The 15000-nt window shown below is 33.8% G+C and overlaps 1 protein-coding gene across 1 annotated transcript in view; it reads left to right on the forward strand.

Annotated features, from left to right (window-relative positions):
• LOC137650795 (uncharacterized) overlaps positions 1-15000 on the forward strand; it is a 48932-nt gene that overhangs the window by 10140 nt on the left and 23792 nt on the right. Inside the window, exons 2-3 of the mRNA XM_068383950.1 lie at positions 8680-8767; positions 8857-8910. Coding sequence (XP_068240051.1) covers positions 8680-8767; positions 8857-8910 — 142 coding nt within the window. The remainder of the gene's footprint in view (positions 1-8679; positions 8768-8856; positions 8911-15000) is intronic.

A 15000-nucleotide genomic window follows, 5' to 3' on the forward strand; every position in this document is an offset into this window, starting at 1 on the left:
AACAAAACCAATTATTTCCTATTTCCAATGTTTTCATATAAAAACTATTATAATGGGCAAAACTGGTACACCAGCAATCAGTATGAATTCAAACTCCTTCAAAGAACTGAAGGACGTAAGTGATATTTAGCAAAGGTTCTTTAAACCTTTGCTATGAAAGTAAGAAAAGTTTGATGTATTCAAAATCTGCACAAAATATTCAAATAAGAAATGTGATCATTCTTTTCTCCCCAAATATACATTTCTAATAAAAGGGGCGTAAACTGACTCTCTCTATATATATATATGTCTTTTTCTGATGCATATAGTTTCAATATCTATCTATCTACCTGGCCATGCGTCTCTCTCTCTCTCTCTCTCTCTCTCTCTCTCTCTCTTTATATATATATATATATATATATACATATATACACACATATATATATATATATATATATATGTCTTTTTCTGATGCATATAGTTTCAATATCTATCTATCTACCTAGCCATGCGTTTCTACAAAAAAGTATCTTCTTAACATTTATCTATTTTCTTTAAAATCCATTTAAACCCTTTATAATAGAGGTCTCTCTTTACTGAGGCAGCATGGAGGGATTCTAACACCAACGTATGTTTTTGATCCCTTTTATAGTAGGTTTTGCCCTATGTGATATATTTTGAGATAAAAATAGATTACCGAGTGCGAATATAGGTTATCTTAATATTGAATTCAGCACTCGATGTTATCACTAAATGTAGAGTCAAATTTAATGGTCCATAAGCACTTACTGGCCATTACTTTCCTAATATCGAAAGAGCTATAGGCCCTTCCACGTAAGAGAGTGTCGCCGAGCTTTCGAATTTGACTGTACAGTGTCTCCACTATTCGTAGTCGACGTGGGTTGGGGGATGCGTCAATCTCTTCCACGTGGACACCTGTAGCGAAGTAGGGAAATCCAGGTTCCTTTGATGCATAATTATCTGGTGAATGTGTATAGCTCCCTCTTGCAAATGACATGAGGGACGCTTTGGGAAATGTGTGGTTGCCCTTACCAATAAAGACGTAAGCGCGTCTTATCTCTTGGAATTAGAATGAGTATACGACGTTGCGTTTCCTCTTTAGATTTTGATTTTAGAGTCATTTGAAAAAGACTTTCCTGACGTAAGCATCCACGGTAGACACTCCCGTTGCCCTTTAAGTAAACCATTCTCAAAATATGAAATATTCCAGAGGGAAGGATTGCGTTGGCGTTATTAATTCAGTTTCGGAGTCGATGCTATAAAATTGGTGTTCTTAACGTCAGGAATAATACGTAGCGTGTAGCAGGCATTTGAAAACCTTTGAGAAAATTATGAATTTGATGCGTAGTGGAAAGAAAAAATAAAGAAGAATAATAACTTCAGAATTTTTTTTTTACGTAAGATATTGTTGTTAAATAGGACTTCAAGAATAGATAAACAACGTGCGGTTTGGATGTGTTGTCCTGACAAGCCTTCGCCCATTTTGTCATCACATAGGATTGCGTTGCAAATCCACATCATTTGTTTGATAAACAGAGAGGAGAGTGCAAAGACAAAAACTAGAGAGGGCTAATGACGCCATAAATCAGATAGTTAGAGAGAGAGAGAGAGAGAGAGAGAGAGAGAGAGAGAGAGAGAGAGAGAGTGTACATCATTAAAGGAGATGGACTAGGCGGACTTTCTCTAATGTTCCAAATGGCAGTGTAAATTATAAAATCTCCCATTACTAGTAAGAGAAATTATTTTTAATTCATAATTATGTACCCGTGTTTTGATCAAAACCTTTTTCGCATTAATAACTGGTTTCGTAAATTAAGTTTTTCTGTAAAACAGCGTAGGATATTTTCTTTCAAATTTTCTTAACATTGCCTGAATAAATAATGGCATATATGGGGAACTTGCACTGTTGATATATATAAAAATTCTTCTTCTTCAGGTCACCGTAGGACCAACAGATAATGGCTGTAATGGCATCCAGCCTAAAATCTTTAAAATACTCTGCCCACAAGCATCGTGATTGGCTGCTTCTCAAATGGCCGCTGCTTCGCTGTAGATCGCTTCGCTCGCTAATAAGCATTATCTCATTGCTACTCTGTTCTGGGAAACGGTAAATGCATGTACTGGACACACCAGCCAAGTGGGTCACTATTTAAGATATCCGAATTACCTATAATATGTTTTATTGTTATGTTTACATGAACCAGCTGTGTGTAGATGGGGGCCAATCACGATGCATGTTAAGGATTCTGGCTAGAATTCAGTTGTTTCAAACGGAACCTCCACAACTGGATAATGTTACTCTATGAAAATGTGTTTGTGGTAACTCAATCCAACTGATTACCGCCCAATTTCCATAACTCCCATATTATCTAAAGTATTTGAACGTCTTTTGGCAAACGTCTTAATAGATTTGCTGAAGGCAATCATCTGTTCCCTAGTTTACAATTTGGTTTTCGTAAAGGCCTTGGTGTATGTGATGCCCTTATTACAATCTCAAATGCTGCACAGAAATCCCTCGATTGTGGCCAGGAAGTTCGTATGATTGGCCTTGATTTTAGTGCTGATATTTGACCGTGTTAATCATAAAGCCCTTGTTTTCAAACACAAACAGTTAGGAGTGGGTGGATCGTTTCTTAGCATCATTCTTGAATTTTTAAGTAATGGATCCAAAAGAATACTTGTTAATGTGAACCATTGTGAGTATAGGAATGTGATATCTAGTGTTCCTCAGGGTAGTATTCTTGGCCCATTGCTTTTCCTACTATATACATATGACATGTAGTTTGGCCTACAAAACAAGCTCGTTGCATATGCAGATGATGCTACACTCTTTGCTTCAATTCCATCTTCTGAATGTAGATCTGGGGTTGGTGAATCCCTTAATAGAGATCTAGCTAAAGTTAGTGCATGGTGCAAATTATGGGGCATCAAGTTGACTCCTAACAAAACTCAAAGTATGATTGTAAGGAGATCAAGGACAGTGGCTCCTTAACGTCCAGATGTCAGTATTGACAACGTTTCTCTAACTCTGTACTACTCTTTTAAATTTTAGGCGTGATTTATTCTCGACAACAAATTTACTTTTGAGAAATATGTTAGGTCTGTGTCTTCTTCAACTGCACCAAATATTGGGTTGTTGAGAAAGTCTTTTAAGATTTTCGGTGATCAATCTATTCTGAAGTGTTTTCATTCTTTCATTCTACCTTGTTTCGAGTATTATTCTCCGGCCTGGTCTTCAGCTGCATATTCTCATCTTAATTTGTTGGACAGGAACTTCCGGTCTATTAAATTTCTTACTCCTGATCTATACATTAATGTCTGGCACCGTCGTTTAATTAGTTCGTTATACATGTTGCTCAAGATTTTTCATAATTCTGATCACCCTTTACATTCAGATCTTCCCGGACAGTTCCATCCTATTCGTAGTACTAGGCAAGCAGTTAATTCTAATCGTCAGGCCTTCTCCAACAAGAGGGTCAATACTACAAAGTATTCTAGAATTTTCATTCCAGTTGTGACCAAGTTGTGGCATGATCTTCCTAATCGGGTAGTTGAATCGGTAAAACTTAAAAGTTCAAAATTGCAAAAAAAAATGTATATGTAGAACAGGCTGACATAAGTCCTTTCATGGTTTATATATGAAATGAATGTTTTAACGTTGTTACTGTTTTTAAAATATTCTTTTAATTGTTTATTATTTCTACAAACGTTTATTTATTTCTTTATTTCCTTTCCTCACTGGGCTATTTTTCGCTGTTGGAGGCCTTGGGCTTATAGCATCTTGCTTTTCCATCTAGGATGTACCTTAGCTAATAACAATGATAATAATTATAATAATAATACATGCACGATGAGATACAAAAATTATGATAATTACTTTTACTAATATTATTGTCATGGTTGATATTTTGCTGTTGTTCTTTTGCTTTTACAGATGCATAAAAATACGATATATAAGAAAATGTTTTTAATATGGAAAAGAGATGAAGAGGAGTAAAAAATATCTCAGATTATCGTATTGCATGAATGTTAAAGAATTAGACATTTTATTCCATAAGGTTTTCTGCAGCAAAGTTTTTATAATAAGTTATTAGTTTTAGATAAATATATATATATATATATATATACATATATATATATATATATATATCTGTATATATATATATATATATATACATACATATATATATATATATATATACATACACATATATCTATATATATATATATATAAATTATATATATATCTATATATATATATATATATATATCTATATCTATATATATTTATTTATTTATATATACACATGTACACACACACACACATATATATATATATATATATACATATACATCTTTCTGGAAGGGTTTGTGTATCGCCATGATTAGCGGAACTTTACCAATAGGGCTATCAATACTAGGTTGATTTGATGTGAACGATCAGGAAAAAGTCTCCCACCATTACCAATCAGCAGTGAACACCATGGTGATGAAAATCGCCAAAGGACATGTCTGAGGCCTTTGTCTTACAGTGGACTAGAAATGGCTGCAATTGTTAACGTTGTGTGCATATATATATATATATATATATTGTGCGAGAGAGAGAGAGAGAGAGAGAGAGAGAGAGAGAGTCTAATATTAATAAGAACATTATTACTCTCAAAATAACCATTAATAGTTAAAAAAAATTAAGTCATAGATCCTTCATATTTATGTCCGTATCGTTTTCCATATTACAGTGTTATAGGTTTTATGTTCAATTCGTTACAAAAATTCCTCTTAGCGGATGGTCCCTTTTTTACTTTGTAATATCTTTTGACAGGAAATACCTATAGGGCCTAATTAGTTATAATCTAGTTCTGAAATGGGATATGGGGGAAATTCAATACAGAATATCATAAGGTTTTTAAAATGTACATTCCTTTCGGCCATAATGAATATAAGAATCACGTAATTATTTATTTAGTTATTTAGAAGCCACTAATTCAAGATATGATTTGTGATTATTGAGGTGTAGAATTGCCATTTTGTTAGAGAGAGAGAGAGAGAGAGAGGAGAGGGGAGAGAGAGAGGAGAGAGAGAGAGAGAGTGGGAGAGTTGATAATCCCTAATCATTCCAATAACGATCTCAAAGGAAAAGTATTTATCCCCAAAATCATACGTAATATTTCCTGGGAATGTCAATCTTATTCAGAGACATTTCAAGAGTATATTTATGTAATAAGGTTGCAATATAAAAAAAGGCATTTATACATCGTTCTCAAACATCTTGGGAGATAGCTTTATAATAGGGAGCTAGATAATAAAGAAAAATTTGTAGGCAGTAAGTTGGCCAAGCACCATTCACTTTTTGAGACACAATCAGTATCTCTGTTATTCCTACACTATTAAAAATTTTCCGTAAAAAAAACGGTAAAAATCCTGGAAAAAAATTTTGCCAGGGATTTACCGTTTTAAAAACGGATATATTGATGTAAAGGAGTGATATTACGGTCACCAACCCTTAAATGATGATAACAAAGTAGGGTAAAAATTACGTTCGCCTGTATCTTACTAAAATGCGGCTGAGAACCGTATATTTTTATGGAGAATTTCCGATTAGAATTACGTTTTTTTTCCTAACAGTGTAGCTACGTTGAATGATACAAGCCTAAGGGCTCCAATGAGAAACGAAGAAAAATGATGTTGAATGCATAAGTCAAATGCAAACTATGAAATAAGGCTTATGTCAACCAAATCAACAGGAAAATATCTGCAATAAATTTTAACTTCCGAAGTTCCATCAATTCAATCACCAAAATACGAGGGTCATTCCACAATGTGGCCATTACTGGAATAGAACTTAATGAATACTGCGTATTCCTGGTGCAAGCAAGATTGCTTGAATTAATTTCATTCCTCGTAATACGTACAAGATGATACTGTATGAGAAGATCTGATTGGAAAATATGGTCAGAATTATGAAAAGTCTTATGCAACCTGTACAAAGAGCTAACTGAATTAAAGTGTCAAAGATCAATGTTAAGATCAAAATAGGAAACGTAACCGACGGCAAGATTTTATCCGATAAATTAAGATGAGAGTTATCAGCTAAAGACCAAACAGAAGAACAATACTTAAAACATGGTAAAATGAAAGAATGAAAATATTTCTTCGGGATAGTTTGATCACAGAATGTTTTTAATTCTTTTTCAATGTCTCATTTTTTCTTGGCAATTGGAGAAGAAACAGACCGGATATGTTCCTCAATAGTAAATTTGAAAACAAGAATCACACCAAAAACTTTGAACAAGTATAGTTAAAAAGACATTGTCACTGAATAGATCTGGATGTCTAGGAGCCATTGTCCTCGAACTACTTCCAATCATACTAAGAGTTTTGTTGATATCAATTTTATGCCCCATTATTTGCTCCATGGACTATAGTTACATGTCTAGTAAATTATTCCGCAACCACAGGTCTAAATCAGATGTGATTAATGCTAACAGAATAGCACTAAGTGAATATGTAAAAAGCTTGTTTCAACGCCAACTACCATAACATTCTTATATACTATGAACAGGGCATTATATAGATGTCGTAGTCTTCAAGGACCAACTTGAAAGCACATTATACCTGAACCCCCAAACTATTGACAAGTCCAAAGACATATGCTGTAATAATTCATGTGCGTTTGCCTTTGGGCATAGAAGATAGACTCATTAGCCAATTTCAAAGTATGTTTTTAACGAAGGAACCCATTATCTTCTTTTAAAGGTTCCATTGGCACCTCATAGCGAAGCAGTGACCCAGTAATACCATTTATTAAATAAATGACTCAAACACAAACACATTGCATCTATGATTATACTCCAAATTTTCATCTGAAATGAAAAATTAAGACTAGCTTGTCTATGATATAAAAATCTTTCTCAACTATCATTTATAGGCTTTTATCTTCTTTATTGGGTAAGAGTTCCGCCTACCATACTTCTGAATATTTTCTACCACAACATTTGATCTCTAAAAGATGCATTGTGTATCCGATAATAACGTGAGTTATAAACACACACGCACACGCACACACACACAAACACAAACACACGCATACACACGCACACACGCAAACGCACACACACAAACACACGCACACACACACACACACACACTATATATATATATATATAGAGAGAGAGAGAGAGAGAGAGAGAGAGAGAGAGAGAGAGAGATTCATGTTTTAATATATAGGAGTTTTCTTGTACGGAAGCACTTTCTGTAAGGAAGAGAGACAAAGAGGAATCTCTCCACTCTGTAAAGGGCATCTAATAAAGTAAATGAAGAGACGCATTCTTGACATACCCTAATCTCTTTTCAGAGGATCATAAGAGAGACTAGATTAAATGAACTGAAATGACGAGGAGTGTCCAGGGAGTTTTCTAGGGTTTAAAGGAGTAATTCAATTGTGGGTTTTTAGAGAGAGAGAGAGAGAGAGAGAGAGAGAGAGAGAGAGATGTGCTTTTCTACGAATACAAGAAAATTTAGATCCAACTAGTTTTCATCATAAAACTCCATCACGCGATGTGATATAAACATTTATCACTCTTTACACACACATATACAGTATATATATATATATATATATATGTAATCATCATCCTCATCATCATCATCATCATCGCCACCCATTACTAGTCCACTGCAGAACAAACCCCTCTGACATATCCTCCCACTTGCATATGTTTATGGTCTTTCTGTGCCAGTCCACGCCCGCAAAATTCCTTATTTCGTCGACCTCTCGTCTTCTCTTCCTTCCTCCTGCTTCCTTTACAACCTCTAGGGACCCATTCTGTTATTCTTAACGTCCATCTATTCTTTGTCATTCTCATTGTATGTCTTGCTCATGTCCATTTCTTTTTCTTACAAGTTGCTAGAATATTGTCTACTATAGTGTGCTCTCGTTTACATGTTGCCCCTTTTCTGTTTCTAAGTGTAATTCCCATCATTATTCTTTATAACTAGCTATTGTTCTAAGACTTTACTAGGGCTCCAAGTTTTGTGTGCATTAGCTTATACTGGTAGGACCATCTCATTAAATAAGTTTCTTTTTAGAGAAAGTAGCATTTCAATGTAAACACACACACATATATACACACAAATATATATATATAAATATACATATATATATATATATATATACATATATATATATATATACATATATAAATATCTACATATAAACACACACACATATATATATATATATATGTTTATATGTAGATATTTATATATGTATATATATATATATATATATAATGGATAAACCACGTCTCAGCGGCGTCCAAACATCGAAGACAGCTTCTCCTCGGACAGACTGTCCTGCAGATAGTTTTCATAATAGCAGCAGATATACATTTACTTTTCTCCATTTATTATTTGGTGTCGACACGTGTTTCGGATCACTTTGTGACCTTCTTCAGGACTACATTAAGTTTTGCAACTACACTTTAATATAAGGGTTATGGTAGTAAAAATTTGATACACAAATACTTAGAAATTTCGAAAACATTCAACAAAATTTATAAATGAAAACTTTAGATGTTTTGCATAAATACGAAATTTAAGATCATATTTCAAATACATAAATTATTTTTCAAAACGCTTCACAGAATTTCATGAAGCTCCTGATTTCATCCTTTGCAGCCGGACTGAAGTCGGTTCCTCAGGAATGCCATCTCTTGTGCAAAGCAGACTATATTGGGAAGCTTACACGCTCCTTCAGGAATTTAGTGTGATCTGCATTGATCTCGGGCTCAATTCCATTTGTAGCAGCGCCTTTCCTTATGACAAATTATGGTCTCGATGCTCCTTTATTTTCAGATAACTACTTCTGCCAAGCCAAAGATCGATCCTGAGCACAGAGCAGAAATTTGTGTAAACATTGAAACTTTGCTTTGAAGAATAGATAGCAGATGATTCCGACTCTGCTGTGTTTAATTCTGTGGACCTATATTCACATTTTCCTATTCAAAAGATAGACGAAATCCTATGAAACATGGCTCTAAAATTCTTAAGTGAGAGACCAACTTGACTGAGGGTGTATAGTCGTTTTATCTCGTATGCTCTGATATTAATTAATTCCAATTTATTCCACAAAAAAAGATTTATTATAAGTGATACAATAAGAAGCCTTGGTGTCAGAGTAAATAAAAAAAAGGAAATTATATTTTTGCAATTCAGGAAATCATATCCATATGATGAAAGTATTCGCCTTGAATAAACAAAGCCTAAAAGTGAGACCTTTCTCAAGTTCAATATACGACTCATTTAGACGATAGTTGTTTATCGTCTCTTGTTTATCGTTTCTTTTCTTGTAATTATTAACCCAGACATGCTGAACTGATAATCATCCTAGGCATAAGATCAAAGGCAAGCAGACTTCAAAGCATCTCCTGTTGAATACCCAACACCGTCACCACACAGGATAAGAACACGAAGCATTACGACATCAAAGGTTTTGCCGACTGACTATTTTGAAATCTCAGTGCGCGTCTTGGTGTCTTCAGACGAAGCCTATAATTGCATATATTCTATAAGTGTTGCCGATGTCTCATCTTGGATGAATAGGACGAATAACCTTTGATATGATTTGGAGTGGAGAGAGAGAGAGAGAGAGAGAGAGAGAGAGAGAGAGAGAGAAGATTCAACATCAACATCATTACCAATAACTTGATGTCTCTATTATTATCATTATTATCATAATTGAAATAAAAAATCCGACCTATGTAGACGCATGGACTTTTCTCATAAATTTTTCTGATTTCTTCACAGGAAACTATTGAGCTTATGTCTAGGTTTCATCAAAACTATTTGCTTACGCACCCTCATACACAAACACACTCACTTGTGTGTGTATATATATATATATATATATAGTATATATATATATATATATATGTGTGTGTGTGTGTGTGTGTGTACACACACACATATATATAAATATATATATATATATATATATATATAAATATATATATATATATATATATATGTGTATGTTTGTGTGTATGTATATGTATCTAGTTTACTGTATCTTTTCTTGTATCCAAAGATAGAGTTTGAAGAAGTCGGAATTTCATGCTCTGTAGTCTATTTACTTAACTTTTGCCGACAGCTGTTCCATCCAATAATCAAAGGCTTTTGTCAGGATATATCTACAAATAATCATTATATATATATATATATATATAATGATGGCGAACGAATATTACAAAATATTAAAAAATATATATATAAAATTTTAAAGAAACTTTGCCCAAAGATTCACCACGATATTGTTGAAAACTCATAGGTCTTTAAAGAAGTTTCAAAGTTCAATGAAAATTTAATGGAAATTTGCTAAGAAAACAACTATGTCCCAAGAATACACACGCTCACACACCCACACAAACGCATGCAACGAATGTTTTTATGTAGAACGGGCTGACACAAGTCTCTCTTTATAGTTAATTTAACGTTGTTACTGATCCTAAAATATTTAATATTAACGATTTATTACTTTTATTGTAGTTTATTTCCTTATTTACTTCCATCTTAGAACCTTTGGCGCCTATAACATCCTGGTTTTCCAACTATGGATGTAGCTTAGCTAATAATAATAATAATAATAATATTACAACTACTACTACTGCTACTACTAATACTACTACTACTACTACTAATAATAATAATAATAATAATAATAATAAAGATAATAATAATTACACACACACACACACACACACACATATATATATATATATATATATACACATATAATTCTTACAGGCCAAAATACTTGCATAGCTACAATGTACTGTAACTACAGCGAGAAACACAGAATAATGTGACAACTCAGCAAATTTCCTGGGTTTTCCAAAATCACCCGATAAACTCTCCTACGCAGTCAATTCTGGTGTGCAATTGAATATCGGGTCTCTGAAGTTCTCTACTCTTATCTATCGAAGTGTATTAGTTAAATTGTTCGTTTGGAATACCAGAGAGACGATATCCCTGAGTCATGAGCAATTAGTGCGTATGTAATGCCGGTCCTCAATGACAGTAACGGACTGGAAACGCCGGCAGTTTTGATAAGGATATCTAAAGTTTGGTCTCGCTTTTCGACGTTCTATCGATTTCCGGAGGCGATGTAGCACTGACTTCCGGTGTTGACTTGTTTATCTGTTCAGTGGGTGTTATACATAATTATGCATTTAATTTTTTAGGAGTTCGTTAAAGTTATAGATCATTGCATCATTAAATTGTGCGGACGGATTTCTATAACGATTGGCAATTGAAAGACTCTTAAGATGTATTTGGGTCATGACACGAAATACTACATATAATTTAATCATTAATATAAACTGAATAAGAATTAATTTTCCATTGCTTAAAATGATGTTGCACCTTATTAGGACCAAAGTGATCTATGAGAAGTAAATATTACAAGACATATATGTATCTTTCTATCATTATGTTTATCGGGTTATATGTATTATGATACCAGTCAAATTTGACATTATAAATTCGGTACTCAACCCTATCAAAGGAACGATGCTTCTTCTTTCCGTTGCCATAAAACGTTGAATTCTATGCTGTTGATATTTATGTATAAAGATGTAGTCTCTTTCCCTGTCCCTTTCTCTCTCACAGCAGTCCTGGATTTAAACCAACATAGGAGTAACTGACGTGAGCATATTCATTTAAAAATAAATTCATTTCAGCGATAAATACGAATTAGGAACTTGTAGTTGCGTCGACTTCAGTACAACGCAGCGGGGTGTGAAGTTAGAGAGAGAGAGAGAGAGGAGAGAGAGAGAGAGAGAGAGAGAGAGCACAATGTGTGTAGGGGTGTAACAAGCGTGAATCAACAGTGCACCTTAAAATACTGTATATAAACCACCACATCTCCATTAAAAATGGTAGCGCCTCGACAAAATCCTTTTAAGTGCAGTGGAATAAAACCATTAATTTGATCTCTCTCTCTCTCTCTCTCTCTCTCTCTCTCTCTCTCTCTCTCTCTCTCCATATGAGAGTTTACTGCGGTTTACACCGAGCCAGGCATTGCCCTCTTCTTTAAATTTAAAATTCTATAAGGAAATAAAATCACAAGGGATTATGCTGCAACAGAAGTTTTCCCCTTTTTGTAAACTCCTTTCTCGTAAGGAAATTACCTTACGGCGTTTTTATAACGCACCAGTTATGTCCATTTGTTTTATTTCATTTCATATGAAAATTAATTTACACTTTTACACCCTGCCTAAAGCTGTTCCTTTTCTTTTTTGTTTCAATTTTAAATGGGAATTAACATCGGGACTTCACACCTAGTCTGAGGTTAAATTGCCTTATGTAGTATTCTTATTCCGTCGAGATTCAATTTTTTTTTAATCTAAATAAATCTTCGTGTTATACAATTTTCCAGATATCACGCCTTTTTCTATTATGTAATGAATGATTTTTTTTTTTCAGACGGAAATTTTTTTTGGTAATTTTGCAATGTGTCATATATATATATATATATATATGTGTGTGTGTGTGTGTATGTGTATGAATAATGCTTCAAATCTAATGTGTGTATATATATATATATATATATATATGAATAATTCTTCAAATCCACCTAAGAATAAATGATATAGCCAAGTTCAAACACCCAAACACACACACAAACTTGATATTACATTTATTCATTCAAACATCGTAATCTTATGTGTGTAAAATGACCATCGATTATAGAAAATACTCCACCAATAGAACTCAGTCTTTTCAAAATGAAAAAAAGACACATAAAACAGTAATATCAGTTAAGCCAGCTCATTGAATATTCCGGCAATGTTACGCTGGAGTCAAAATCAATCGTGGTAACAGACGTGTCAATGCCCATATCATTACCCGGAATACTAAAGCAATTCTTATTTTGAGACCCTTTTTCAACAATAAAAATAAAAGATATTCGATTGTCTGCCACATTTGTATGTTATTTTTTATAAACTGAATATTATATGCTTGTGGTACACGCCAGTTACTCTTGTATCTCATTTCTCTTCTTGATTTTATTTTGAAGTTTGTGTAGTTTATATGTGAAGGATTAATTTTAATGTTGTTTCTGCTCTTTAAATTATTTATTTTGATATTATTCTTCTCCTGTATTCTATATATTTTCTTGTTTCTCACTGGCCATCTTTCCCTGTTGGACCCCTTTTGCTTATTGCGTCTCTCTTTTCCAACTAGGCTTATAGCCAAGCTTATAATAATAATAATAATAATAATAATAATAATAATAATAATAATAATAATAATAATAATAATAATAATAGATAGGGTTAGGAACGAAGTAGTGAGGGTGAGAACGGGTGTAAAAGATGAGTTAGCAGCTAGAGTGGATATGAATGTGTTGAGGTGGTTTGGCCATATTGAGAGAATGGAAAATGGCTGTCTGCTAAAGAAGGTGATGAATGCAAGAGTTGATGGGAGAAGTACAAGAGGAAGGCAAAGGTTTGGGTGGATGGATGGAGGGAAGAAAGCACTGAGTGATACGAGGATAGATGTGAGAGAGGCAAGAGAGCGTGCTGGAGATAAGAATGAATGGCGAGCGATTGTGACGCAGTTTCGGTAGGCCCTGCTGCTTCCTCCGGTGCCTTGGATGACCGCGGAGGTAGCAACAGTAGGGGATTCAACGTTATGAAGCTTCATCTGTGGTGGATAACAGGGAAGGGTAGGCTGTGGCACCCTAGCAGTACCAGCCGAGCTCGGTTGAGTTCCTTGTCAGGATGGGAGGAACGTAGAGAGGAGAGGTCCCCTTTTATGTTTCATTTGTTTGATGTCTGCTAACCCCCAAAATTGTGCGAAGTGCCTTGGTATATGTATGTATGTAATAATAATAATAATAATAATAATAATAATAATAATAATAATAATAAAGGATATATATAAAATTCCTTAAGATGATATCCATATATAGAAAATATTAATAGATCTTTCACTTTTTTTCTAAGCATCCTATTCTTCACCTAATGTGAACAAGGGGGCCGTAGACATCTTTTCTCTACCATTTTATATCACATAATACATGCAAGCATTGAAATGCGGTTCAGATCCTCAGGTCTATTTGACATGTTTTTTTTTTTTTTTTTTTTTTTTTAAACTTGCACACATGAGTTTCTCTCGCCTATCTGACTGTCGGAAACTTTAACATTCTATTAACCAAATCAAAACATTAACTGCAACAGTCCCTGTTCTCAGTTTAATCTAAATTAAATGATGGTCGCCTGTCGCCTTCCTCGCACATTTCCATAATTTGCAAGCTCCTTAAATGAGAGAGAGAGAGAGAGAGAGAGAGAGAGAGAGAGAGAGAGAGATTTTGAAGGCCAATTTTCTAATTTTCCCTTAAAGAGCAATAATCATTGTATCTTATTTGCAAGTGTGAATATTTTCCTGAGAGTCAATACAACTAATAGGTTTAAATCTACATCAGATAATGATCGTCTTCCTCACACATTTTCATATCTTTCAAGTTACTTAAATGCAAATCCGTATATGATTCAAAATGTGCAATATCACCAACAGTTAGAACAATGTGGACTTCAAGTTTCCTTGGCATTTGTGATATGCCAAACAGTGAGGATTCTACCTTGAAGAAAGAAACTCATTCATCTTTTAGAAAAAAAATATTCTCGCAAATTAGTCTTGAGGATGAAGCTCCCGGGAGACAGATAAAACTAATCAGGAAAAGGATTTATTGGTGGAAATTTTGGTACTTCTGGATTTCTTTTAAGTTAGCTTTAAACATCAATCTCCAAGATTTTTTATTCTGAATCTTTTTTTCACGATACAAGAGATGAATATAAAAAAAGTAATTGCAGTATATGCTTGTGATACGTTTAGCTATGCTATTCGAAATGAGAATATATATGCATGGGCGGATATACTAAAAAAAGCAAAAAATGGTACATAAATTGATTAAACGTGATCGGATATCAGGTTATA

Source organism: Palaemon carinicauda, chromosome 12 (assembly GCF_036898095.1).
Source record: "Palaemon carinicauda isolate YSFRI2023 chromosome 12, ASM3689809v2, whole genome shotgun sequence".
NCBI classification, from domain to species: Eukaryota; Metazoa; Arthropoda; class Malacostraca; order Decapoda; family Palaemonidae; genus Palaemon; species Palaemon carinicauda.